This window comes from Zonotrichia albicollis, chromosome 1 (genome assembly GCF_047830755.1).
Source record: "Zonotrichia albicollis isolate bZonAlb1 chromosome 1, bZonAlb1.hap1, whole genome shotgun sequence".
In the NCBI taxonomy this organism is placed as follows: domain Eukaryota; kingdom Metazoa; phylum Chordata; class Aves; order Passeriformes; family Passerellidae; genus Zonotrichia; species Zonotrichia albicollis.
This window is the reverse complement of record NC_133819.1, coordinates 71,370,070-71,398,012: the sequence shown is the minus strand read 5'-3', so window position 1 is coordinate 71,398,012 and position 27,943 is coordinate 71,370,070. Positions and strand designations below refer to the sequence as shown.

The window sequence follows — 27,943 nt, the reverse complement described above, 5'->3', positions numbered from 1 at the left end:
ATGTCATAGCCAAATTGCAAACCTCTAGGACAGGGCTTTTTAGTGGAAATGCTGACATAGTCTTAACAACTTTGTATGACTCCAGCAGGCACCAGCCTAAATTCTAGTTATGATGTGCATTTAATGGCATGGGATCAAACACAGAGTGTAATGGGATATTTTAAGATACTGTGTTTGAAGGGAATAAGTACTTAAACATTATTTATGAACCATATCATTTAAATGCTTCTGAAATGTGCCATTCAGTCCTTGGGTGCATGAAAAAATTTTCTAATTGCATTTCTCAGAATGAACAGTAGCATAGTTTTCTTCCACTGCTTTAATGCTGAGGCATTTCCAAGAAGAGGGTTGGTATTATTTAGTGGAACCCTTACTAGAAAATCTCTGGAAAATTAAGGTTTTCATTTTTTCATTGTGGTGCTCTCTAGTTTTTCAGTTCAGCCTTTTGAGGAATATTCTGATTTTACTTGGAGAATATCTTTGAAGATTGTTTCTCTGTAGTTAACAGTGGCTCGGCAAGAAGACAGCAGTTACTAGTATTTGTTGTGCTGTACTAGACAAATCAGCTCTTTCTTGTGTGTATCTTTTATACAATTAAAGTTAAATTGATAGCATAAAAGCTTTTCTTTCACACAACAACCTAATGTACTGCTTTTTTTTTTTTTCTTTTTTTTTTAATGCTGAGGAAGCATTTGCTCCAAAAGGGGAGTTGACATTCATTAGTTGTGCAGGTTGACAGTAAAACTTGCTTTAATGCAGATGGTGACTAGAACTCTCATTGCTTTTGCTACAAATGGGAATGTAGTGTTGAAAGCAGTCAGTTTTCTTTTTTACTCAATTGCAGCCTGGAACTTTAAAACATCTATTTTATTTGAGAGAGAAACCTGTTCCTTCAGCTGTTATTTGCTGAATAAAAATCCTAACTGAAATCATTCTGGTGCAGAAGGTTTCAGAGCTAGTCCTAGTAAGTTTTAGCCATTGGTTGAATCTGTTTTTAATTAATTAGCAATAATCTGTGAGAAGGTCTCAAAGCATTTTGGTAAGTTAAAAATAGAAACAATCTTTGGAGAGGTACCAGTCTGGCTAAGCCAAAGAGACTCTGTCACTGGTTTCTGTTAAGCCAGAACTCCACTCCTGCTGTAAGCCTGTCCAGCCAGGAACAGGAGAACCTCAGCACTTGGCTTTCAGAAGTTCAAATAGCAGAGTCACGGTGGTAGTACTATCCAACTCTTGAGGTATTTGCTTTGAAAAAGACTATGGAGTATATTTTGTTTCTGAAATTTTGCAAATCACGCCATTTAGGAAGCTTCCTTTCTATGCAAACACCTTTTCAGGGGATATGGAAAATATATTATTTTCATCTTCGAAAGAACAGGTGCAAATTGATGATATATTAGGATATATAAATGGCTAATAACTGGAATTGCAATTAGTTCAGTGGTTGATGAAAATTTAAAATTCTATCTTAATCCTGTGGTAAGGTCTGACTTTAATTTAAGTTCTTCATTCCACATGATTCTTACAGGTGTGCTTTTTTTTTTTTACTTTTAGTAGAGTGAAATGATACAGAAAAGCACTGTGGTGCTCTTGGCATTACGAGAAAAACCAGTAATGTGAAAAAGACACTTAATGTTGTTTTATAATGCTGCAATCTTCTGTTTGATTGGCAGGAAACAGAACATATTGAGATGTGTGTCTAAAGAGCAGAGTTTCATAATGAAAAAAACTACATGTATGCACTGAATGTATAAGCTACACTTTTGAGACTTTTGAAATTTGCTAAAAGCACTTTACAACTACAGACATTTTCAGTAAGTCTCCTGTTTTTCATTTGGAGGAGGTATCATCTGTCACCATTTAATCATATCTGGTTTTAGCTATTAAAAAGGCATGTAATTTTAATTTTTGTGGCTCATTAGTGTGCAAATGCCAATGGGCCTAAACTCCTAAAATCCCTCAGCTTTTGAGGAGGCTGTGACCACCTTTTAGAAACACAGCCACCATAATCTGAAAATCAAAGTCTGAAAATAAGTAACCAAAAAAAATTGTTTAGAGCAACTCCACTGGAAGCAGAAATGGGTACACAAATTTTCCAAAATACTGAAATATAGCAAAATAAAATACAGTCTTCTACTGAAAAAGTTGTAATCACAGTTTCATGATCTAACTGAATCTGGAGGACTAAGAATCCCCAAAAACTAGAAAATTATAATGCATTTAGCCATTGTAGTTCCTTGGAGAATACATAGTATTTGCATTATCTCAAATTTTTTTATTAATAAACACATTTATTTAGATAGTTGCATTCCTTGAAAAAATAAATTAAAAATGAAAAAAGAAACTGAAACAGAAAAACTTGAGGGTGGTCTAAGATGTCTGTCTTCTTTATGTAACCTTTTGCATTTTGTGTTTAAGAACTGACATTCCAAATGATTTTCTTTGGCTTAATGCCTGGAGTGAATACTGAGGCAGCAAATTAGGAATGCTTAAGAAGTCCCACAAAGAAAGATGTTTGCTGTGAAAGTGCAACTAATGTGACACTTGCCCTGGAAGCTTCTTAGCTTGCTCAAATGATAAAAGATGGCATGGGTCTGGGTGGTGCAAGGGGAGTGAGTGGGGACTGAAAGTTGTGCTGAGCTGCACGAGGTGTCTCCAGAGCCATCTGCCCCTGTGACAATGCTGACACTACCCTTTATTTCTCCTCCAGGGGCTAACTTTGTCACTCGGAAGATCAGCCGCTCGGTAGCCAAGATTCACCTTGGGCAGCTGGACTGCTTCAGCCTGGGCAATCTGGATGCTAAGAGAGACTGGGGCCATGCCAGGGACTACGTTGAGGTAAGCTGTGGGATTTTTCCTGAATCATCTCTGTGGAGGGGATAATGCTTATTGCTGTAACTTCAGGTTATGGTCCACAGAGGGCTATCTCAAGATTTTTTTTATTATTTTTTTGCCTATTGAGGTCTGTTAACTTTGTCTTGCTCTTGACTTCAGATTAGGGAATTTAGTAACACAGCAGTCTACCCCAGGCATGACCTGAACAGAAAAATAAATCTTTGGGTTTACATTCCTTGCCTGAATTCCTGGGGAGGGGTCTGACTACAGCGTGGTTTTATTTTAGAGTGTTTCTTCAATTCTTTTGACAAATTTTATGACTGATAAAATGACTTGATTTCAGCAAGATGCAGTATGACCTGAAGTGAAAGATGCTGCTGGAGGTTGGTGACCTTTTTTTAATAAGGCAAAAATTAGGTCTATATCAATGATCAAAGCCCTCATTATAAAGAAGCATCACAAGATAGTTGTGATGGCAGGTATTGGAACACATAAGCCTGCACTTGGTGTTTGAAATGTCTGTAGTCAGGATTTGTTTCTAATTTTATTCTACCCATCTACTTAAGCAGACAAACAAACAATGCTCCTGTATTGTATTACAAGGAGACATGAATGACCATGTAGGAAATATTGTCTTTTCCCCAGGAGATTTTTGTCCCCATTTTGGTGCTTAAAGATTTCCTGTGGTCATTGGACTATTTCTGTCTTTTAATAATTCCTTGCTGGGAAACCGGATTTGACTTCACCATTCACTGATGTAGTTTAAAAAGATGACGACTGTTTGTTTTGGTTTCCTATATTACAAAGTAAGAAGTATCTCAGTGGGCAAAAGTCTTGATTTTTATCATAAATTGAGACTTTAAAGGTAGAGTAAAAGCTGAGCTCTCAAATCTTCTTTACAGTCAAAAAGAGCAAGAAAACAAAATGATAATGCCTCTCTAAACTGATGTCCTGGATGACATTAGAAAAGATAAACAGCCATACTGCCTTGGTATCAAAAGGGTTACATCAAGCAAGTGAAGAAGGTGGTTTTTGGCAGCCAGATAAAGTTGTCTTAGGTTCTGTGCTGCATTTGTGTGTGAGATGTTACAAGCATCATGAGTGTAATGACTGTGCCTCCATGGCTATGGTTTTATGTTTGTGGCTACAACATTGGTTGAAGTAGTTAAACTAGTAAACCATCCCAGTCCTCTTTTTAATGCATAAAAGGATGATCACGAGTGATTATAAAATCAATCACCAAGCCTCAACTGAAAAGAAGAAAAAGGTAAGTCAAATAAAATTATCAGTTACATGAAAATAATGAATATGATTTGTCAACAGCCACTGGATATTTCATAAAGACTTCAGCTGTGACATTCCAACAGAAATTACACTAGGTCATAAATCATGGGATGAATCCTAAAGTCTTTTTCTCTAAGGGAAATCCTAAATAACTCCCTTGTGCCTTCTGGGTTAAACCCTTGTCCTGTGTTCACAGAATCACAGAATGGGTCCGGTTGCAAAGTACCACAACAGATCTGGTCCAACCTTCCTGCTCAGGCGGGATCATCCTAAAGATAATTGAACAAGGATTGTGTCCAGACAGTTCTTGCATATCTCCAGTAAGGGGAACTCCACAATCCCTCTGGGCAATCTGTCACAGTGCTCAGTCACCTGCACTGTAAAGAAGTTCTTCCTCATATTCAGGTGGAACTTCCTGTGTGTCATTTGCTTTTTTTTGCCTCTTGTCCTGTTGCTTGGCACCACCAAGAGCCTGGATTTGTCCTTTTGACACTCCAATACTGATAGACACTGATGACATTCATCCCCTCTCTTCTTGAGGCTGAACAGGCCCAGCTCCCTCTGCCTGTTGAGGCTATCATTCAACCCTTAAAAATCAACAAGTAAATCCAGAAGGATGAATAGCTTTCAAGGCCTTTGGCCTCCAGAAGGAATGTAGTTGTCTGAGGTCTATGGCACAAACACTTGTTTTTTTGTGCAAGTAGCATTCCAGGCCTTTCAGCTACACATCTTGGGCCTGTCCCAAAATCTTCTGGAAAGAATTCTTCGCTAAAATATAGTTCATCTTGAGTATTTCTCATCCCAGAGAGATATCATCCCTTCAGATCATGGGAGAGTTATTATCAATTCTCTAATTCCCTGAGTATTGTGGAAATATGGTTACAGGCAGCCTTCTAATGGGTAAAAAATAGGGTAGCTTTAAACTGGAAATAAACTATTATTTGAGGCTTTAATGGACTGGAAAGTAGGGCTTAGAGATTTAACATTGTTCAAATAAATGCATAATATGTTCGAAAGCATGATCATATTTACAAGCATTTTGGGAGCTTCCTTAAGCATATGGCTGAACACATAGGGATATATCTTATCCTCTCCATATGTAGCTTTAAATCCCATCGATGTTAATACAAGTAACACATGTGCATATAGACTAGACCATGTACTGTGTTTCCTTTCTTCTTATTTCCTTATTAGGGATAATAATAAAACCATAAATACATTCCTTTTTGTTGTTTGATGAAATATTATGGGTCAATTCCTGATCTCACAAAAGTTTATGAGCCAAGCCATTGACTCCATGCAGAAACAGTATCCTGTATGTGTTGGACTTGAGAACATCTGATGGTCACACAGCACAAGCAGAATTTGTGATTCTCGAGCTTTGATTATATGAGTTCATTTGACTGCCACTGTGAGTTTGGGCAACCTCCTTTGTGTACAGGTTTTTCCTGCCTTTCCTTCAGTTTCCTCTTTATCACCTGCTGATGCTCAGGTTGCCTTCTGCAATTGCACTGCCCTTACCTCACTGTTGTGCAAACAGCAGAAGTCTGCACTGAAGAAAGCTGTGGAAAAGCCCCTCAATCTTGATTTTACAAAGCTACAAGAAAAAGGTCAAAGGTAACAGTTTTAGTAGTCTTTAGGTATTCATAGAGATCAGAAATATTGTCTCTTGCCTTCAAGAGAAATCCAGCAAGTACGTCAAGCAGTAATTACAGAGGACTCATAATTGGGTCATAATTGGCTCCAATTCAATTAATTACATGTCTAGTCAAAAGTTTAAAATTAGGTGTGTGCCTATATTCATGGTGAAGTTGGGGTGCATTTGATATTCAGAATGTATGGGAATCGGCTTCCATTAATTTATATTTAAATAATGTAAAAGAAAACAATCAAAGCAAAAGAGAACTGTTTATAAATAAGTAATATAATAATTTATTGTACAGGACAATCAAGCATATTAAGAAACTGCGAAACTACTTAAAGAGAAAATGTCTATCTTATTTTCTTTTTAATTGGTTCTAGTGCTGATTCATACGTAAATCTGTAATTAAAAGCACAATAAAATACGCAGTCATTTTTATTGTCTTAGAGAATTTTGCACATGTTGAAATTTAGATAATAAAATCCAATCTTTGTTTAAACCTCTAGTCAGCATCACCTGGTCTTTTATCCATTAATTTTCTACTTACCATACATACCATTACCATAATAGGCAGAAAATGACCCTTGGAAACAACAGCTACCACTGCTGTTGTGGGAAATCCCTTCTTGTATGCTTGTGCATAAGTTGAAATATAAAAACTCTTGCCAGAATTATTTAGAATTTTACTTTACTCTTGTGCATAAGAAAAGGAGCCAGCCAGCAGGAGTATTGGTGAAGGATTTCTACTTTTGTTTTGTTATTTTCTTGTAGCATTAAGGATATGTTGTCTTCTGAGATACATTTCGCCTTAGTCTGCTAAGACTTGAAGTTTTTTCTGGGTAATTCTTTCACCACCCCAGCTGAATTCTTGTTGTGAGAGTCTTGCTTTAGTAAGGACTGTTGGTTATAAAAGGAAGGTCAGTTGTATCTGTCTGTGTAGCTATCAATACCTCATATAGTTATGAGATTGCCTGATGAACTTAAGGCATGTTTTTAAATGCAGGTTGCTCTTTTGGTATGTACTGAAGTGAAAAATGCTCTTCCTCTCTTTCTGCTTAGTTTTTATGTTTAAAGTCAGTATCTTCTAATAAAAGTGACAAAATAATTTTAAACCCTCCGTGATGGGCTTGTTTCAGTATTAGTGTATCGCCATCCAGGTAAAGTGTATTTTGTGTATATCCAATTACACAGAACGTTTTCTTTCCATCAACTTGTCTGAGGTGGCATAACTAATGTCTCTATTAGGCCAAACTGATCTTCAAATTAAATCAAATGTGCTCCAGTTGAGGTGATTATGCACTGAACTGCTTCCATCTAGGTGAAGTAATTGTGAGAGCATCAGAACTTGTAAGAACCTTTAGGAGAAAAGTTTGATAGTCTGTGCTCCTTTGGAACAACTACTGAACATTCATAAAACTCTTGACAGGTACTTGCTGAAGTAGTACCTTTCCTAGAAGCATGTGTATCAAAGAAAATGAGACAATGAACATTCAAAAATCTTTAATGTAGAACTAAGTCTCATGCTGAAATATTTTTGAGAAAGCAACGTCTTCCCACAGGAAGTACGCTCTTGCCAAGGGCAGAATATTTTTTGATTTCCTCATGTAAATATTTAGGACTTGTGGAGATAGGTGTCCAAGATCAAGGAAGTGACATTTGACCACAGTAATAAGTTCAATCATCCACCCAAATAGTGACCCAGTTCTCAGGATATAATACAGCCAAAAGTGGTCACAGCACAGTCTCAGCTGGTTTCAAATCAAAGACGTGAAGTTCACCCAGAGCTGACCCACAGGCACTGGCACTGGAATAGAGGCACTTCTTCTTGACACAAAAGAGTGCTGGAGGACCAAATCCAGAAATAATTATTGTCTTCCCTCTGATTGAGTCTATAGGGAAAAGACACAGATGAGTGGATTTCCAAGGTCAATTCATGGGGTTGTTATTTTAGTAAATTATTTGTATGTGTTGCACCTCAACTGAAATATTTCAACCCTATAAAAGAGCTTGTCTTGATGTGAAGTGGTAGATGGTGTCACACTGTTTGGTGTCACCAAACAGGTGTCTCCCTGCCACGTCTCTCATACTGAATCAACATACAATTATGTGACACAACGATGTAATTCCTCTCTCTTTATTGCTGTCCAGGTAGGCTCCATCAGGCTCCCTCAGCTCTGTAGGGCACCTGTGGCCCCTCTTGACTCCTGGCTTCAGAAATTGCTCTTTTATTTCTCTACTTTTGGTCACAACCTTACGAATGGGACTGAAGACCAAACATTTTCCCCAAGGCTATATCTGTGCAGTGCCAAAATGAACCTCCACAAATTATTGGCATATAGTGAAGCTCTTCTCAGTGTACATTTTTTTCTCCATTCTCCCATACAAGCAGAGAAAAAGATGAAATTTAAATAATTATGTCTTCTTTTCACTAGAGCATGATTTGGTGCCAGCAAAATGTAGGTATAATTCTCAAACATGTTCTTTCAGTTTTTTAAAATATGGGCAAAGCTTCCCTTAAGAAGAGAGAATGTGTTTTAGAATAACTGTGATAGGGAAAGATTTCTTTTTTAATGCTAAATAAAGGCTTACATTTTGGTAAATAATGCTGCACACTAAAAGACTGTATAATGCATTTTTTCAGTGTATGTAATTTAGATTAGACTTCTTGACTATTAGAAATAGTTGCAGTTCTCAGCAGAGCAACACACTATCATCTTAATTTTACTCATGTGGACGATGTCTACAATGAAGAAAAACAAACCCAAACCAAGTCCTTTGTGGTTTTTGAAATGCTGAAGTCTGCAAATAATATGATTCTAAATAACGACAGCATAAATGAGAAAATCTGAACACCCTGCATGCACCCACATGTACAGCCTGTATAAATGTGTGCATGTGAATGTATGTTTCTGTGTATGGATGATTTTTGTGGAAATTGCTTTCAATTTTATGTAGCTTGAGAGGTTCATTATGTGCTGTTTTTTCTTTAAGTTGAAGATGATTGATAATCAGAGATCATGCAAGAAAGTAAGTTGTTTGTTGCAATAGACATGAATGGTCTCCATCGTTAAAACATAAAAATGAGGCAAGGAAAAGTTCTTAATTACAATATGTAGGTGTTCTGTCTAATACACATCATATGGCATTGATTCCAGCAGTGGTGCACTGTAAGTCCAATTTTAAATGTTGTTGTTGCTAGACCTTTCAGAAAAGTATCCTAATCTCTTTCAGAACTGTAGCATCATTTTTCCCTTTTTATTTTTTTGCAGACATATTTTCTGTGAGGGAAACATATGTAAATAAATATTTTTCTTATTTACAGAGATTTTAATTTAACTTTCTTTTTCAGCACTTTCATGTTTGACCTATTAGTGTTTTTAGGCTCTACAAAGCCAGAAAAAAGTGCTTTCCTCAGCAAAACCATCTGGTTTAGTTTCCTGTGCCTCAACAATGATACATGTATTATCAGGGCCACCCCGGTGGTTTTCTAAGTGGTCTTGTTACAGTGGTGGTCTTACAATTCAATTGGAGTGATGGAAAGGTTAGACTAAGGCTTCTTTCAAGTATAAGGTTTCCAAACTGATAAATTATGTATTGTTGTCATATTTCTGACAGTGAACTATTTTGCCATTGTGACTTGAATGAAGTATCTCTTCCATCAAATAACACAATTACAAGAAACCTCCTGACAAATTCTGCTTTTGCAGCCTGTTCTTCTTGAGAATACCAAATTAAGGCACTTTGCATAAATAACTGCAAATATGTGCTGTGTTCCTATGATTTTAGTTTTCTGCTCTGACTGTCAATGTGTGAAAACCCAGGTAAAATTGTGACAGGGTCCATATTTAGGAGCTATCCTTTCCCTTGTTCTAAGGCCTGTGGAAGGCAGATGGGTGTCAACAGAGAGACTACATATTGCAGATAATGCACCATCATTGCTGTCCAGCTCTGAGCATGCTGCAGGACAAGATCTACTCATTAGCAGGTGGCAATATAGCACCAGGGTGAAAAAATGACAGACTGAAAAAAAAAACCAAAACCAAAAGGTCTGTTCCACCTTCCAGTCAGCCTTGTGGGTTAACCTGGGATAACTTCAGATGAGACTGTGGGAAAGAGATGAATCTCAGAGGGAGATGGGGTTGTCTGGACCTAGGAGTGAATGTACCAGACAGCCTGCTCAGGGCTGCAGCTGTGCCTGGAGGGAAACCACTGCCCCATCACGGGATGGAGCTTGTTCACCATGGAGTGAATCTTCACAAAATTTAACAGCAAAGGACTCACAAGTCTCTCTTCAGTGCTTGTAAATCAGGATTTTACCTTTATTTTTTCCACTCTAGTCCACAGTTACTAAAGCTTATGAGTTGGGCAAGTTTAAGGCAAATGTGAAGGAAATGTTCTTGTAAACATTCTCTAGGCTTCTGCGTGCAATATTTCAAACACTGATTCTACAAGAAAACCCCTAGTACATGGAAAAAATATTGAAGTTTAATAAAATTAAATGTATTTTTTAATTAGCTGAATCAGTTCAATTGATATTTTTCCTTCCTTTCTTTGCTCTTTTCCCCATCATCAGTGGGGGGAATAAAGGAAGAAAAAAGCCAACCAGGTGTGGCCACATTTGAACTCAGAATTTTTTTTTTCAGTCAGTTGGTATTTGGCAACATTTTAAAGAATGGGAAGCAGTGTATTTTATTGGTAAATGTTAGGCAACATTAATAACAGGTACTGCTACCAGTCCCACCTGCAATAACCCAGGTAGTTTCTCTTTATTAACTAATCTAGGATTTACAGATTTATTTGAAGCTTAGAATAGTGCACCACATTCTGAGAAAGCTCTATAGTATAGTTGGTTTGAATTTTAATAAGGGGGAAAAATCCCTTAAAACAGATCATTAAAATTTAATGACAACATTTTTAAAACCCTATAATGGTTCAATTTACACTGGAAGTCAAAAATAGTTAATGGTGTTGTTATGTCTGTGTGGTAACATCCTCGCTATAGAATAATTGTTTTCATTTGAAATCAAGCCAATAAAATATCATAGGCAATGCATTTCCAGAAACAAAGTTTTTAGTCCTCCAACTTCAGATCATTTCACCAAAAGAAGAAATGTTTCAGATAAATTAAAATGTCAGGGTTCACTTTTATAGTACTCTAACTGTTAATATTCTGTGCATTATTAAGAAGATTGGTTATCAGCAGAGTGACTGTTCTTTCCTGGTCTGGGTATTGGGAAAAAAATACCTTTTTTATTTTGGTTTGGTTTTTTGAATAGGAAACATTCCCCAAACCCAGAGGGTGCACTTAATATGCCACTTTTAGTTATAGCAGAAATACTAGAATTTTAGCTGTAGGTGTTTTTGGATGGAGCCTTGACCTAACAACCAACACTAATGATCCAAAGATAGAGCAGCTGAACTTTCCAGTTGTCCTTCTTTGGCTCATTTTAAGCTTTCCCTGGAGGTGGCTGACTTGGTTACCAGGTTAAGGATGTGAAGAAAGCTTATTGCTGTCTTGTGCTTGATTTCTTTCTCTCTTCCTCTAAAAATCCACATGATTTCTGCAGTGAGAGCATTGTGTGTTTCCTCAGGAGTGACAAACACTGCATTTGCAAGGAAGGTGAGCAACGTTGGTGTTTTCTTGTCCCCTCTTCCCAGTCAGCTTGGCAGTGTGACTGGGATGGGTTTGCCTGCAGCCATCAGCGAGGAGAATAAAGTAGAAGTAGGGCCCTGGCATGGTGATTCCTTCAAACCTTCCCAGCACTTCCTGCTCTAAAGGAGAGTCAAGGCTGACAGCAGCAAGGGAGCCAAGCAGTTATCCTTCCTCACACACCCTGCAGATCCACAGCTCAGGCTCCTGCAGCCTTGGCAGCCATTCCATTGCTTCTAGTGGAGTAAGGATTTCAGTGGTGCTTCTGAAGTTAGCAGGCTCACATACCTGCTTCCAAATTTTCTTCTTGGCAGTGGGATTTAAAGGATCTCTGGTACTGGACTTGAGGAAGAAATTTAGGGGATCCATAACTATTCCTATGAAATGTTGCCTCTCTGCAAGGATGACTTACTGGGATTTTTTTGTAGAATTGAATGTAACCCAAGACCATTTGCTTACTCTTTAGCTTTCCTCCTAATAACAAGCTCTGTACATTTCAGAAGCTGATATTTTTTTAGTGCAAGCTGTGCATTATTATTTCTTGATCTGCAAATGGGTTGGAGTTTTGGTTTTTTTATAATATCAAGTGATTTTCCTTCTTCCAAGAGCACTTTACAGATTTCTTTAAGGAGCAGTAAATTGCGCTAGTAGAGCATGAACTCCTGCTTCTGCCTTAACCTCTCTTAACATCAAGTGAGATGTTACTCTACACAGTAATAGTTTATCAAGACAACCCTAATGGTCTAATACAAGACACACATGTTGCTTTTGACATAATGAAAAGTTGGTACAAACCACATGATCTTGTTGCACTGTGCTTTATTTTACAAGAAAAAGTAATGCTTTGTGTTGCTAATGCAGTATATTTCCTATTCAATACAGGCACATTTCCCCCTTCCTATTAATTTATTGTAATGCATTTATTTCCAGAGCAACATTACTTTCCCGTGTCTGGTGGGAATTTCTCTCTTCGTCTGAGGTGTTTTAAATTCAACAAGCATAAGGTTTTTAATATATCATGTTCATTTTAAAGGGGAAATATTTGACGAGGGAAAAATGTTTTGTATAGCTTTTAATTTTACTGCCAGTATTATTACTGATATCTAAGGTAGACACATACTAAAAACACTGCAGGTTTAAACCTGTTCATCTGCCAAATTACAAGCAGATCTTGGAAAATTGGAAAGGTATCAGGAGGCATGAGATAGAATGGCCTTCCCCACTGCTCCAATAAGTGCACGTTCCTATTGGAGGAATGTTTATGTTTATTTGATGTTTTATTTCGCCCATAACACCTTGTGGTCCACATGCCCTATCCATGGTGTGCGCTGCTGGAATGTGTGTTTCTGAGTTGATAGTACTGGCAGCAGAAGTGATATTGGCTTGCAAGGAGGAGCCTGCCATAGAGCAAGATTCTGCTGTGTTCTGTTTTCTGGGAATGCTAAGGTGCAGCACCAAGGAGTTTCCCTTCCAAGGATCTTTTCCAGTTTTCCAGGCTAACTAGTGCCTCATCTCTAGGGGAACCTTTTCTTTTTTTTTTTTTTTTTTTTTTAAGTATTTTAAGAGCAAGTAGTAGCAATTTAGAACTGGTGTTGGTTGATGGTTTGTGCAAGTTCTTATGGTCTGAGCACACTTAATGTAACACTTTAACATTATGTATGACATTTTAATGGCACCTTAAAAGTATATGTGTGCTATTTTAGAAAATGTATTATTTATCCAGGTACCCATAAAGGGTAAGGACATGTGTGAAGTGCTCAACTGTAGGGCTGTGTGTTCCCTCATTGCCCCCGTTGGAAAACCTGAGGAGCAACATTGCTGAAAACCAACTGCAGGAACCGGTTTGGAGTGAAATTTTCTAATAATAATCTGATTATTGGCTTTGGTGGGACTTCATTCACTGTGTCTTACATCTGTGTACAGGGAGACCAGCAGAAGAGAAAGAGGCTCTATGCCTGCCCAGAGTTGCACAGTACACCTGTGACAGGACAGCCACAATTTGGCTCTAAAAGTGACCTCAGGAGACATTAAAATGCCATTTAACACATTACCAATAAAACCAGGAAGCATAATAAAGAGTTTTCACCTGGCCTGCCCAGTGCCAGTCTTCAGTCTCAAGTTTGACAGAATAATGGAATTGGTGCACAACTGCCTGCTCCTTGTAATTAAGTGAATTAAACTTTCCTTAAAGAAGGCTTTTTTGTTGCTGGTGTTCATAAGGTCACATCTAAAGAAAGGCAGTGTAAAACCAACAGGCACACGTGTAAAAACATAACTTGCAGAAGAAGTTTCAGTAAAAAGTCCACCTAAACTGAAAGAAAATTTGTCATCATTCTTACTGCAGTAATTTTGGAGTGATTACATAAAATACTATTAAATATTAGCAGAATCATGCGCATTTTGCATTTACTTTTAGAATATATTTAAGAGAAACAAGATTCAGTTCACTTGGCTTAATTTATTCATGTGAGGTTTGGGAAAAAATTGTCCTGGAATTGCATGCTGATGATAGGCATTTAGTTGTGCTGATTTGTAGCAGTCTGATCATTTAAATACAATGTGTCATAAATATTTCAAGTCAGGAGAAAAAAAATCCAGATTCTGAAATCATTATCTTAAAATGTCTTGGATAGTTGTTTATGTTCTGGAACTGCTTGCAAAATGGTTGACTCCTAACCAAGCTGATAGTTTTATTAGAAGTATCTTAAAGTGAACTTTTTTGCTTAGATATGGACTTTTGCAGGGATACTGGTTCATATAAAGTTGCTTTAAGTGAAACACTCCAACTTGTCACTGCAAACTCTGTCTGTGTTGGTTTTAGAAAGTACTGCTGGAGCTTACAGTGTTACTACAATTTCTTAGAAGGAAAAATCACACACACTTTCATATTTCATGAAGGCAGATAAAAGCAGGAAAATTAAACTGCCTTTAAACAAGAACAAACTGGTGGTGCTCCCTAGCAGCTAAAAGGAGCACTATCTGGCAGAAAAAAAGCAAATTTATACTCAGGAATACCACAGCTGATGGAACATTGCATCCTCGTGTTGGGGGTAATGTGAGAGCAATACAAGATGGGGAATAAGACCCCAGTTTTTAGGGAAGTCCTGTGCTTTCATCACCTGCTCTCAGGCCAAAGCGAGCCACCAGCTGCCACTGTGCTTGAAAGGAAACTGCAATTCTTTAGCCTTAGTGGATCAAGAAAACATGCATAGAAGGTGACAAGCATTAGCATTAGATATTGATGATTTTCTTACTTTTTCCCTCATCTCTATTCACTCAGTTTTCTTACTGAGTGAATAGAGATGAGGGAAGGATGTGCTCAGTAGATAAGTTTGCCTTGAGAATTGTCCTTAACAATAATTAGACTTCTACTCTTGAAACTAAAAGTGGCAGGATCCCATTTACTGTGTTATGAATATTCTTCAATTCTGCAGAATTAGTAATTTTCTGTTGGACACACAGAGCCAGCTCAGCCTGGTTAGGAAGAAGACAGCAAATGTGGGTTCCCTGTGTAACCTCCCAGCACAAATAGGCATGTTGGCCTAGGCTCCTAAAATAGTCATTTTACAGATGATTAAACTAGTCATTAGTGATGCAGATCAGATTGAGAACACCCCTGCAGTTGTTTCTAATTAGCAGAAGACTCAAGTGATCTTGAACTTTGAATCCTACTACTTACTTGCATGGTGGCAAAGCCCACAGCTGGACTATGTCATTCACTTACACAGGCATCAAATCAACTATGTACAGCACAACTTTCTTCCAGGTTTCACCCTGAAACTTAAAAATTAACGCATGGATGCCTTTTTATTAATGTCTTCAGTCCCTTGGTTTTAATCTTTTTAAAGATGATGCATATATTTTCATACCCAATTTGTGTACCTTCCTGCTTTGTGGCAGCACAGATGCCTTGACACAGGCTTGCATGTGTGTACATGGGTTACTACTCCTTCTGTCTTGTACCGGAGTACAAAGATTTGTCCTCCAAGGCTGGGTGTGGGGACTGTTGAGGTGGCCTCTGAGATGTTACTGAAATTTTAAGACTGGTGCCCAGTCTTTCCAAAAACATCCTTTTCTGCTAGGTATTTGTTAGGCACCAAAGCCTGATAGGTGTCTGCAAATATAAAGTACCAGTTTTTTTTACACTGATTTTTTTTTTTTTTGCTTTTCAGTTGCTGGAACTTCATTTTTTCTTGTCTTTTGTTGGAGATGTAAATCCCCATAGATAGAAGAAAAAAAAATACAACAAGAAAGTGAATTTCAGTTGGTGAACAGAAAATACAAGAGGGGGATGCATAAGGGTATTTAATTTTTTAACAAAAAATACTTAAAGGAAAGCAATAAAATTACTTGTTTCCATTAGAATTTTCAAGATAGAGTTCCTTTGCAATGTACACACAGCAGGAATTAATTGGAAGTAGCTACCATAGTATTCAGAAAAAACTTGCCAAGTTGTCTGTTCAACAGAATTTGAATGAAAACAGAACAAGAAAAGAACGTAAGAGAGCAGGCTTATCCACAGAAGCAAGAAAGATTTATACCTTGAGCAGACTGGATTTGTTATTCAGTGGCTCCTATTACTGTGATGTTTGTTGCTTTATTTAGATGAACAGTTTGGCTCTGGCTGCCTTTGTTCCTGCTGTCCAGAAGACTTGGCACGCTTCACGCTGTGCACGGTGCACTTGGAGAGGGAGACCTGCAAAAGGACATCCACCCAAGGCGAGCTGGCAGACAATAGCAGAACATCCTTTTCTTTGGAAGGGACTCATCAGGAAAGCATTGGTCCTGCCTCTCTGTATTTAGCTGAATGCAGATGAGAGGCGTGATTAACACTAATGAGTGACCAGGGATTTATTGTTTACTTAGAGATAAGGCATGAGCTTCCTTCGTTGGCACATTCTGCCAAATTGTTTGATCCTAGTTCACTAAGTCTTTTATTATTTGTTGTTGCTCATTTTGATAGCTGTAGTTGTTGCTTTAAGTGATTTCTTTCACCAGAATATTTTCATCAGTGGTGCTTATTTTATTTAATTTTTATTGTAAATTGTCTGAGCTGTTTGTCATTTGGTCCACAGTACTCTGGAGGTCCTTTACGTGCATCACATGTTCTGCATCCAACAGTGCTTTTTCTGTTCAGTTCTTGCCCTCCTCCCCAAAGCTGAAATAAATCAAAGTAGGTTGAGACTCAGTTGCAATAAATCAAGACCTGTCCAAAACTGGAGCCTGCCCAGTCAAAATGTCATAGCTTGGCTTTCACTGAGGATTAATTAAAGGCCTGATATAAAGCCCAGATGTGCTTCAGGAGAGTAACAAACTGCCTGGTGGTGGCTATGCTAAAAACCAAGTCTCCCCATGAATCTGCCCACCCAAGAACATGGAGGAGGATAAGGCTGAGGAAAAGGGAAGAAGGGAGGGGAGGGGAGGAAAAGAGTAAACTGAATCAAGCATGATTTTATAGCATCTATACTGGCAGAAAACAAGACAAGCTCTATGCTAGAGCACTTCTGAAAAAAATACAAAGCCTGCATGTGTAGATCTCTAACAGCCACAGAGAACATAATTGTTAAAATGTTCAGCATTAATCGGGAGTGGGATGAAACTAACACAGTGAGTGAACTTTTGCACTTTTTATGGTCAAATATATATATATATATCTATATGTGTGTATATATATATATATATATATATATATATATGTGGCTTGCCCAGTGACTGAGCTTGCTCTGTGCATGTTTTGCATTAAATTCCTGAAACTCATCTTTACTAAAATAGTTTAGCTGAAGATTCCTGTGGCTCTGATAGTGACAGATATGGAAATATGCATGTTTCTAAATTCAGTATATTTAAATATAAATACATAAAATACACTTAACTTACATACTGCTTGCATTATGGCCTTTGCAAAACTCCAACTTTGCTCCCAGAGGTTACATTGATTTAATTGAACAGTGTGCGTGGAGTGACCCCTTTTAAAAAAGACAAGTACTTAAGGAGTGTTGCAAATCAGTTGTGGGACACAATATATGGTTATTCTCACTCTCTTTTGCAGGCATAGAAATACAATTTCCTGGGGGAAAAAATGAATTAAAAGAATAGTACCTCATTGTTTGTATTGAATTAAATTATTTCCTGAATAAGACTAGTCCAACATTTAATGTCATAATTGGTTTCATTTTCTTTGAATTTGCTGCATGTGGGTAAGGAGTACCTAGGCATGCCATGATGAGATGCAGTGTTAAATTTTCATAGAGTTGGGCGAGTGGTTCTGGGATAGCAGGAGAGGTCTGCCGAGCAGCGCTGCCCTCTGCTCTTCAGTCTCATGTAGTGAGTCATAGTTTATGCAGCAGTTTTGATGCCCTGGATATTCCTAAGTGTGAGATGTTTCTATGCACATGTATGTGATAGATTTGTGCATCCATTTACTTATATATCTTCTTGGAGGCATGACATCTTTTCTAGTCTCGCCTCTGCTCAGACTGAATAAGTGTCACCTTGCAAAACAGGGAGAAAAGCAGGAGATAAGGAGCTGGACAAGAGGCGTGGATTAATGTCTTATTTCTGCAGAATGTGAGCCAAGAGTATATCAGTTCCTCGTTAAGGCCCCAAGAAGGTCTGATGAAAGCCAGGGCTGGAGGGAAGCTTGGTGTCAGGCTTCCCAGTCCTGCTGCCTCTGTGGGTCGTCCTTTCTGCACGTGGTGGATACGTGTTTGTGCCACCTTGGCACAGCAGAACCATGGCAAGCCTTGGCTGTGACACATAGGTCAGATGGCTAGAGAGTAACAGGTTTTGCTCTTCAGCAGTCCCTCCTCCTGTGCAGTGCAGAAAAACCTACTGAACCTGATGCTTTCCTCTGCTGAGTCACTGTGCCTCAGAGAAACTTGCAGTGCTGGTGGGTACACACTCCTCCATAGGTCACCAAAGGACTGATTATGCTACGTTGCCTCATGCATGGTCCTGTCTCTAAAGGAGCCCTCAGAATTATTCAACACCTTCAGTCTCCCTGCTCATTTCCCAAGACTTTGCTGCAGCCCCTTCGTGTATTCTGCAGTCTTGATTTCCACATGCTGTCCATTTGGTTCACCGGGCTTCACCTACACTGTCCTCCTGCTTCCAGCAGTACTTCCATTGTAATTCTGGTCTCTTCCACACTCGCAGATGATGTGTTCACCACACCTGCTTTACATGGCAGACCCTTCATGGATCTCACTCTCAATTATTACAAGTTGCAGGTGTTAAAAGAGTAAATATGCCACGAGTCTTTATTGGTGGTTCACTGAGGAGAAGGTCCCTGCCAAGTTGCAGTGATTGCTAGTTTCAGGGAGCAGCAGGAATGGAGCTGCACCATGAGGGTGACAGGCTGTGTGCTCACGGTGACCCAGCATAAGCAGTGCCCTCATCAACCAGGGTACAGCCCTGCAGTGCCTGAGCTGGATGGGCTGAGACAAGTGAGGGTAACAAGGTCTCATCAGCAGCCCCAGGCAAGGCAAGGTGATGAATCAAGTTTGGAGCTCATCCTGGTTCCAGTCAGGAGCAACAGAAGGGACTGGAGACCATCCAGGAGAGACAGTAAATGAACCAGTATATCAGAGAACAGGAAAGGGCCAAAGCATGCCTTCAGCACAGCTCAGGCAAGATTTGGGTGTCTGGGTCTGGATCAAAATGGAGCCCCTGGACCCAGGGGTAGAGTGAGCCCTGACAATATGCTGTCAGAGCAAGAAGGGAGAAGAGGAAACTTCTTGTGGAGGACTTGTGCAGTGAAGAAAGTGAAGGAACCACCACCACAGTACATTTGGTTTAGCTAAGCAATAATAAAACGTAACTGGAGGTAGAACGGGAAAGGTCTGGAGTTTCATTTTAATTAAAGTAGGGGGTTGACCCAATTAACACCAAATTACGGTGTTTCTGTGCCCCAGCCTATTGGGCAGTGGAGAGAAGTCCTGTGCCTGAGTTCCCTCTGGAGACAGGGAGTCAGTGTGCCTTGTGGGGCTGCTTGCCTCTGGGAACAATGGTTTGCTTTCAGGCTGCCAGGCTGGCCCCGGTGCTCCAGTTCCCTTCTGCTCTTAGGGGCTGCTGTAAAGTCATGCTTGCATTACTGTGTGTGGGAAAGCTTGGACCAGAAAATGCCCCAGAAGAGAAACTTTGGGCCTGCATGGAGAGTTACGTTTTGTGACACCCATCCTGAAGAGCTTTACAAGAGAGAAACAAGTATAAGAAGCCCTGCAATGGTCTCTCCTCATGGCTGTATCGTTTTTAGTCTGTAATTTCCTATAAAATTTCACTGTAGGTTTAAATTTAGCAAAGCCCATCAAAGTCTGGGAACTTCTCAAGATTCTTGTTTGTAACAAATTTTAACAAAGTTCAACCTTTGAGCCAGGATTAGAAAACACTGAGAAAGCTCTGCTAAATTTAAAAATCTGCTTTAGTTTTAAATGTCTTTGCAAGCTGCTACTTCTGAACACAAACTATGCCTTTGCTCTGTGTGAGTGTAAAGGAAAGGGAGAGAAAAAAAGATTTTAAAGGCTAAATGGTTAAAATTTAACAATTAGCTACTGTACATGCTCAGGAGCTTCCCCAGCTTTCCCCTCAACCCATGTTTTCTTTATCTCCTGGGTGGTCCCTACCATCCCTGTCCTTTCTTCTGTGATCCCATCCCCCCTTTTCCTCATCTTTGCCCTCCCTGTAAAGGAGGCCCTCTCATCGCCGTCCCCGTCCTTCCTGCTGGGAAGGCTTGAGACCCCTTTGGGAGGCAGCCAGGGTTGTTCTTTATTTCGTACTTGCAGAACTAAAGAGAGATGAGCAGTACAGAAGGAAAGACAACAGCTTTCTGGTGTGAGAAGTAATGCTGAACCTTGAATCTCCCAATGCTGAGCCCAGATAGCAGCACAAGGAGTGCCTCCTGGCTGTCCTGTGCTGGGGATTTGTCCTTAGCACTTTCAGAAATAAATATTTTCTTTCTTCCTTTGAGAACTGGCAATCCAGTTTGACAACTGGCAATCCAGTTTATGGAAGTCCATCCCATCCAAAGCAGTAGAATTATGCTAATTTATGATGGCTGCACAGCTCTCTAGAGTGAGGTAAATACAGAAACGTTAACCTATAGGTGGACAGTTTCCATATCCTGCTTGAATTAGCCTGGATGCTGTGTCTCTGTAAGACAGACAGACAGACAAGGAAGTTGTGTGTATGGTACAGCTACTTTGTCTTCCTGGTGGGACTCCGAAAGCAGCTGGATTTTTACATCAGGCTGTATCTGCTTGATGTTATAGTAGTACAGTACTTTTTCCCATCTCCCCTGCAGCCTTTAGGCAGTTAGCTCTGTGTAAAGATGTGGCAGCTGGCCTTGTCCTGGGCATATCCAGGCCAAACTTCTTGGGACGTGCATTATTGACTTCTGTTACAGCCACTGAGGAAGAATTTGCAGGGGTGAAAGCAGAAACAAACTCTCATTCTCTCATCAGGGTCTCAGTGACATTAAGCCCAGCTGTTCCTGTTGACTTGAAAACCCATGGGAAGGCTTTGCCTGAGGGGTTTTTGTGCTAGGAAGGGTAGTAATAATGTGATTTTTGGAAGGTGTAAGTAGTGCCTACAGTGTGGAAATTGGAAATTGCTTGGTGTATCTTACGTTCATCTTGAAACCACAGTGTGTGTGTGTGAGCTCTGTCAGGTCAGTAAGAGTGCTTAAAGGCTATCTTTTATCTTTGCTTCAGGCTTTATTGTGTACAACTCATAAAATCATGAACATCCTAAATATATGCATGATGGGACCTTAGCTTGATAATGTGCAAATAAAAAAAAAATTTACTTGAAGTGAAAATATCTCACTATGCTATTTCTCCATTTCCTTGCCATTGAACACAATAGCATTGGCGTCAAATGCTTATAACTGTAGTAATTAAGGAATTAATGGCTTACAGGACTCAGTGTAATGTGATCAGTCAATCACTTGGCCTATGCTGTCTCTGAACTTTTCACTGTGTAAGATATTATACTGTATTTGCTTAATGCAATTATGGAATAATCCTTGGTCCAGTTTCCTGGAACAATACAAACAGCCTTTTCTTCTCTCCATGTGTTCCTGGTTTACAGCCTAACTTGGAAAGGAGCTGTGTTTGGGAACTTTTGTTTCACTTCACACTGGGGTCCAATTCCAGAATATTTCTTATTTGATTTTTGTTTTGAAAATGAGCTCCATTGTCAGCCCAGTGTGCATTTTGTTGAAATCTCCTCCTGTAGTTTTATCTAAATGGATAAAGGCTGAAAAAAATATTAATTTCATTATAAAAGTGTTAATAATGTTGTATTTGTTTTCCCCATTTTACTTTTAAGCTCTATGTGGAGGTAGTAGATTTCATATTATCTTCAGTCTCAAATTTCTTACATTTTTGTTAGAGTTTGGGCAAAACTAAAATCATGTATCTGACTGAGCCTGTCTTCAAAGCAGATCAGGGTGGAGGAACTTTTTGTACTCAGTGCATATGGTAAATTTAAGAAGATAGGGTTAAACTTCTATCCAACACGTCGGGATACAACTCTGGGTCTAACCCCTCATTATTCTCTCTTCCTTTGCAACTCTTAAACTCTGTAAGAGGGTGAAGGGAATTGTCTGAATTATTATGGATTATGTTTTTTGAACTTCAATCTTAACTGAAATATATTTAAAGAGGTTTTTTTATATTTGAAAAGTACTGCTTCTATTAAAGTTCAAGGACTCTTCTAATATTTTTATGGTCTGGATACATTTTGAAAAAACAAAGTAATTGGAAAATGGAGGTGCTGTAACCACCATCTGCCCCTGCCTTAAAAAATGTGCATCGTTCCATACACACATTTTAAATGATCCATCACTTACTACAGTACTTCATTCATGTAGGTGTTAGTTTTGTGTGTAAAAGGTCAAATCTTTTCAAACTTAATTCTGAATGCCTCTGTTTTATAACAACTAGCTTTTCTTTGAAGTTGGAATATATATTTTAATATAATAATTCATCATTAGCTGGAGGGGAGAAAGAAAGAAAAATCATGTTTCTGCTTCAAATGAAGTTGAAATGAAGTTGACTGGGGTCTTTTGGTTGATTGTTCTTATTTCTAATATAGGAATTCCATAGTAAGTATGATATGTGTTAAAAGGTAGAAATGAGATTACTCCACAGCCCTAGAACACTTCTTTCCTTAAAAAATAGAGCATTTTAAATGTCAAAGTTGAAAAGGATGGGAAAAAGTAGTTAATTAATTGTCCGATATGCCATGTTTTAAAAAATTAGTATAAGCTTGAAGTTAGTTCTTGGTAATGCTTGAGCTAATTCTTTATAAATCCATTCAAAATGCATGCTGGACCCAGGAACATTTTTTAGGTCCAAAGAGTATCAGTGTCAAATTAGAAAAACAATATCTCTAAGTTTTTTCCCTTGGCTTCTGGGAGCTGAGTGGGTGGTGAGGAGTCCCTTCCTTGTAATAATGTTTTTACTAGGAGAAATTTAGCAACAGTTTAGAGAAGGTAATTCAGATGGAGAAAGAGAAGCATGTCAATGCATTTCATTTGATTGTAATGCATTTTATATAAAGAATAAATTCCTTTCAAAACAGAGAAGTGATGAAAATTGTCAAGGGTAAAATAATGAAACATATAAGGATTAGAAAAATATACAAGTAGATCTGTTAACTTTGTTTAAATTTAGTAACTTGGCTTTTAAAAATTGTTTCAATTTTTTTTACATGTTGTTGCCTGTTCATATCATTATTATTAGGAGTCCCTTGGTACTCCCAATACCAGGGAATGTTTTCTTGCATTTTTAACCTAACACAGAAAGTAGGAAAAATTATAAAAATACCCTACTCACTTTTTGACAAGTGATGTTGAAATGCCAGTGAAAAGTTTTACACAGAATTTAGCCAGAGTTCATATTCTCCTTGCAACGTGTAATGTCACCTTTCAGCATGAAAGTTATTAGCATGTGTAGTTAGTATTCAATATGCAATCAAGGTCTTTGGTTGTGCTCAGAATTTGCCCTGTGGTGTCATCAGGAAGGGGTAACAATGTCTTTGTGTTTGCAGTGGTGCTTTGAGGCTGGCTGCTGTCTGCACTACTCATAAGTTGCTTTAGGCCCCTGGACTCATTTCCAGTGGCCAGGTGATACAGGTATCAGGTATGGACTGCATCTCCCTCCTTCCCTCCCTCCAGGCACTGTGTGTCTTCCAGGGGAGGATCGTGATGCTGCTCAGAGGTGACTGTAATCCCAGGAAAGTCTCCTTTCTGTGTTTTGGATTTGTTCAGCAGTTTTTGTGTGGTTTGCAGGGCTGTGGAAGTTGACCCTCTATATGCTAGTTGTGTACTGATTTGTTTTTTAGATTTATTTTGGTGGGTTTTTTAAAAAACGATAGAAAGTAGTTAGAATGAGCACTAATTTACCATTGGCACAGAAGATCTGGCAGTTAGCTCAACAAGCCACCACACAGGGGTTCCTTGCTGCATAAAATGTACTGGCTCAGCTGTTCTCTGTTGGAAAGCAATGCAGTCCTTTCCAAAAACCAGAAAGGTGAGCCAGACCAAACATTTCTCCACTGTTCTTTGGGCCATGGCACACACTGATGGGCCATGGAGGTTCCAGTTCTGGAAAAATTGTATTTGGCTCAAGTTATTATGAATTCCCTTTCTTTTAACTGGATTTTACTCAGGGAAAGAAAATTTGAAATTCACAGCATGAAAACAGGGGGAATCTGCAGTAGGAGTTACTGCAAGCTCCCAGTGCAAATTGATGCAGTCTTGCATCCAAGCTTTCAGTCCCACAATCCTCAAAAACACATGGAAAGCCTGTTGGGAAGAGACATGCAGTGTGTCTATTTGGATCTTTGCACTGTGATGCATTTAAACTGACTAGGGGTTCACTTAGGATGGAGAAAGCCATGAAATCTGGAGCATCACACAGAGCTGTCCTGGGGAAAGGCTTTCTTCTCATCTGCATCCTTCTCATCTCAGAACACGGACCTGTACTCCTCAGAACACAAAGAAAAATGCCTGGTAGCCTCTTCCTAGACATATTCAACTGAGGGCTGGGTATGGAAAAGTTTCAATTAGGGGATCCTCAAATATACAAAAGCCTGTCTGGAATGTTCTGTTCTTCTAGAAAATGTGTGTGAAAACTTCAAAACTGGATTGGAGGCAAGGGGAGATGTAAAGTTTAGAAGCACTTATTGCCACCTTCAGGCAGGTAACAGTGACCATAGGAGCCAATCAATACAACAACAAATGTCTGCAAAGACCCTAAGAAATAATTTTCTTTTTCTTTCCTGCCCACAGATAAAACTCAGGCGAGAACTCAATGTGTAAATGATACATTTCCATTGAGAAACAATACAAAATTAAGACATTTTAAGTTTTGCCCATTCTTAACTGCAGTGTGTTTTGCATGCATAGTATGACCCAATTTATTTTATTAAATTATAATTACAGCCTGATGCGATATCTATAGAGAATCCATTCCATACTTAAGGCATTTTAATATCTGATGTGATGCCAACTTGCAGGGAGCTTGCTGAGCTGCTGGTACAGCTCATGATGCCTGCAGCTCACTCACTCCCTGTGCCCCAAACAAGACGTCACTAAACAGACACGTAAATTATGCTTCTATTTCCAGATATACTGTAGGTATCTCTGTTGAGACTGGCTTTGTCGAAACAGACTGTCCTGTGGCTGGAGCTTGGGTTTGGGAGGATGATGAATAAAGGTAAAGATTACTGTGGAGTGATGGAAAATTTGATTTCTCCCATCATCAAGTTCATAATATTATGACTCACGGTTGGAAGGGGCAGGGGTGGGGAGGAGGAGAAAAGTGGCACCTCTTGGCAAGAAGAGAGGAGAAACTGGCAAACCATTGCCCCACCCTAAAAAACTCTCACACTTGGGCAAAAAATGGCAAAATATACTGGTTTCCCTGGAAATTTGCCTCAACAAATGTGACTGAGAACATCTGATTCCTGAGCATATTTTTCAGAAGAGTTTCTCTACTTTAAAAACGCTGTGGCCGCCAAAGGGAGTGCTGCAAATCAGGGGTAAGAAATGTCTGAGCAAGATATAATTCAGTCTTCATTCTTGGATTTCATGTCTGTAAAATGTACACAAGCTGGGTGCTTTACACAGGTGTTTACAAAGCTAAGCTTACTAGTAATGGTAGTTAAGATGTAAAGTAAGCATTATTATAGCTAATTACAAGTATTGTTATTCTGGAGCCATGTGTACAGATTTGCAGGATTTCAAAAACAGTATTAGCCCTTGTAATAGAAAACTTAGAAGTAATGTGGATTACAATTCAAAAGAAAACTGTGAAGGCCAAGTGGTCTTTAGAGCAGATTTAATTATATCAGTGAAGTAGCTCCAGCTTTTCAGGAATATGCAGTTTTGCTATTTCATTCAATAAGAATTATGGGGGGGGACACACACCAAAACATAACCAAACAAACAACATACCACCTGCCCCCAAAACTAAACCAAAACAAAAAACCACAAATAAACCAAATCCTCCCAAAGAAATTTAGTATCCCAGCTCTGAAATCAGCCACTCTAATAATTTTGTAGCATTTCTTTCATTGAAAAAGATCCCAGATTAGAGAGTGTAAGTAAAATATTATTCAAGTTAATTATGATATTAATATTTACAAAGTTAATCAATAATCTCTTAAAAAAATAGGGTAGTCCACAATTTCTTTGTATTTCAGGAAGAGAATATTGGCAAGAAGGATTAAAGGGCACATTTATTTTTCCCTAACTATCTGCTGATTGGTTAATTAAGTATTTTCATCAGCTGAAATGAGCTCTGTATTTGGGCTGCACATTGTTTTACATTGGATTTCCCACAGCAGTGACTTTGTCCTGCATTGACTTCAGGTTACAGAAATAAAACCTGCCCCATCCATAAGCCTGTCTTTTTATCAGGTGGAGTAGTTGTACATCCTCTGACATCTGTACCTTTGGCAGGGAAATAAAGCTGAGCTGAACTGGTCCTGCTAGCCCAAAGTTCCTGCTTTGTTAAAAGGTTCATAGCGGGTCAGGTATTTTTCAGTATATTTTTAAAAGCCTGGTTCAGCTAATTTAATTTCTGCTCATTAATGCCTCCCCCCATGCCCCCTTCAGAATAAATGGCCCTTCACAGGAATCCAATTTAGCTTCAATATACCTTATTCACACTGCCTTTTATTGCAAGCCACAGTTCAGCCAGCTGTAAGATTGCCCAGCTGCCTCAGGTTTCCCAATTTAGCCCTGGAAACGATTTCAACATGGCTAAAACTTTTCACTGGCCAATTTGGAAACAAGATTCAACTTGTGAAAAATGCCCCCAGAATGGCCGCTGAAAGCAAAATAAAAAACAACAAAACCAAAGAACAAAACCTGTACAAACACAGACAAAAAAAGGTGGTTTGTGAGGAGATCTGGCTGAGGATTTTTTTTTTCCTAGGGTTGAAAGGATGTGTATGGACTACGTTGCAGAAGTTGAAAATCAATTCTTAGCCTTGCACTTCTGCTACCCTCTGAGGGACTTCTCTTCTTGGCCTGGGCTTAATTGCAGCACTGATATAAACAAGGGGCTTAGTGTGAAACTCTGTACAGGCAGCTGGAGGTGAACTGGCAGGGAAGACCAGGATTGAGTTTAGTATTGAGGCAAAATCACATGGTTTTATCTGGGAGCAATAGTCGGAAGGAAAAAAAAATGTTTGCAGCTGTGTGGTGAGAATGCATGTCTAATCAAAGAAGTCCAAGGCATCAAATGTTCATTTTTACATGGCTCAGGGTAAAAAATAGTAACACTTCCAGGTCTTAAACACCATTGAACTTGGAGCTATGAACAGAGGTCCTGCCATTAGATCTGAGTTGTATTTTACAGAGTCCATGTGTGTGCAGCTCAACAAAGGGTTGATTAAGTATGGATTTATTGTTGCACTTTTATAGAAAGCCTTAGCATGTCTTGGAGTTTATAGAGACAGACATGTTAATGAAAGCCCTTTGGTAAGCCTAGAATTCCAAAATAGGCAACACTCAGAGTCTGGTCTTGCAGCTAAGAAAGTATGCATATACATTGTCATTATGTAAATATTTTTTGATTCTGCATATAGATCACAATAATTAGGAAGCAAAGCATAAGACTTATTTGCCCACATAACACTTTGTCCAGTGAACTATATTTGTATTTATGAAAATGGATTTATTTCCGTTGTTTGTAGCAGAATTTGGAAAAAAACCCCAAAACCAAGAGCCCCTTAAAATTTGTTATTATTTGTAAATAACTAATTTACAACTTAGTGAAGGTAAGAAGACATGTATGTGTTTAAGACTAGCAAAAGCCACAAAGATACCACCAGGAAGAAGAAGAAGAAAAGCAGTTTTTCATATGACCGTCCTCAGCTACATTCATACATTTTTTGAGTGTGTGGGTGGAATTTTTTTCCCCAATACTTTGCAAATATGAGTAGGATTAGAATGCAGCCCTGAAAGGAAAATCTGGTCCATCGGATATTTTTAGGTAGGAAGTATTATTTGATTTCCAAAG

General features: G+C 38.7%; 1 protein-coding gene across 1 annotated transcript in view; it reads left to right on the top strand.

The window, feature by feature from the left end:
- Positions 1 to 27,943, top strand: part of GMDS (GDP-mannose 4,6-dehydratase) — a 408,288-nt gene that overhangs the window by 179,780 nt on the left and 200,565 nt on the right. The window contains exon 7 of the mRNA XM_005481685.4: positions 2,708 to 2,835. Within this exon, the coding sequence (XP_005481742.1) occupies positions 2,708 to 2,835 (128 nt within the window). The remainder of the gene's footprint in view (positions 1 to 2,707; positions 2,836 to 27,943) is intronic.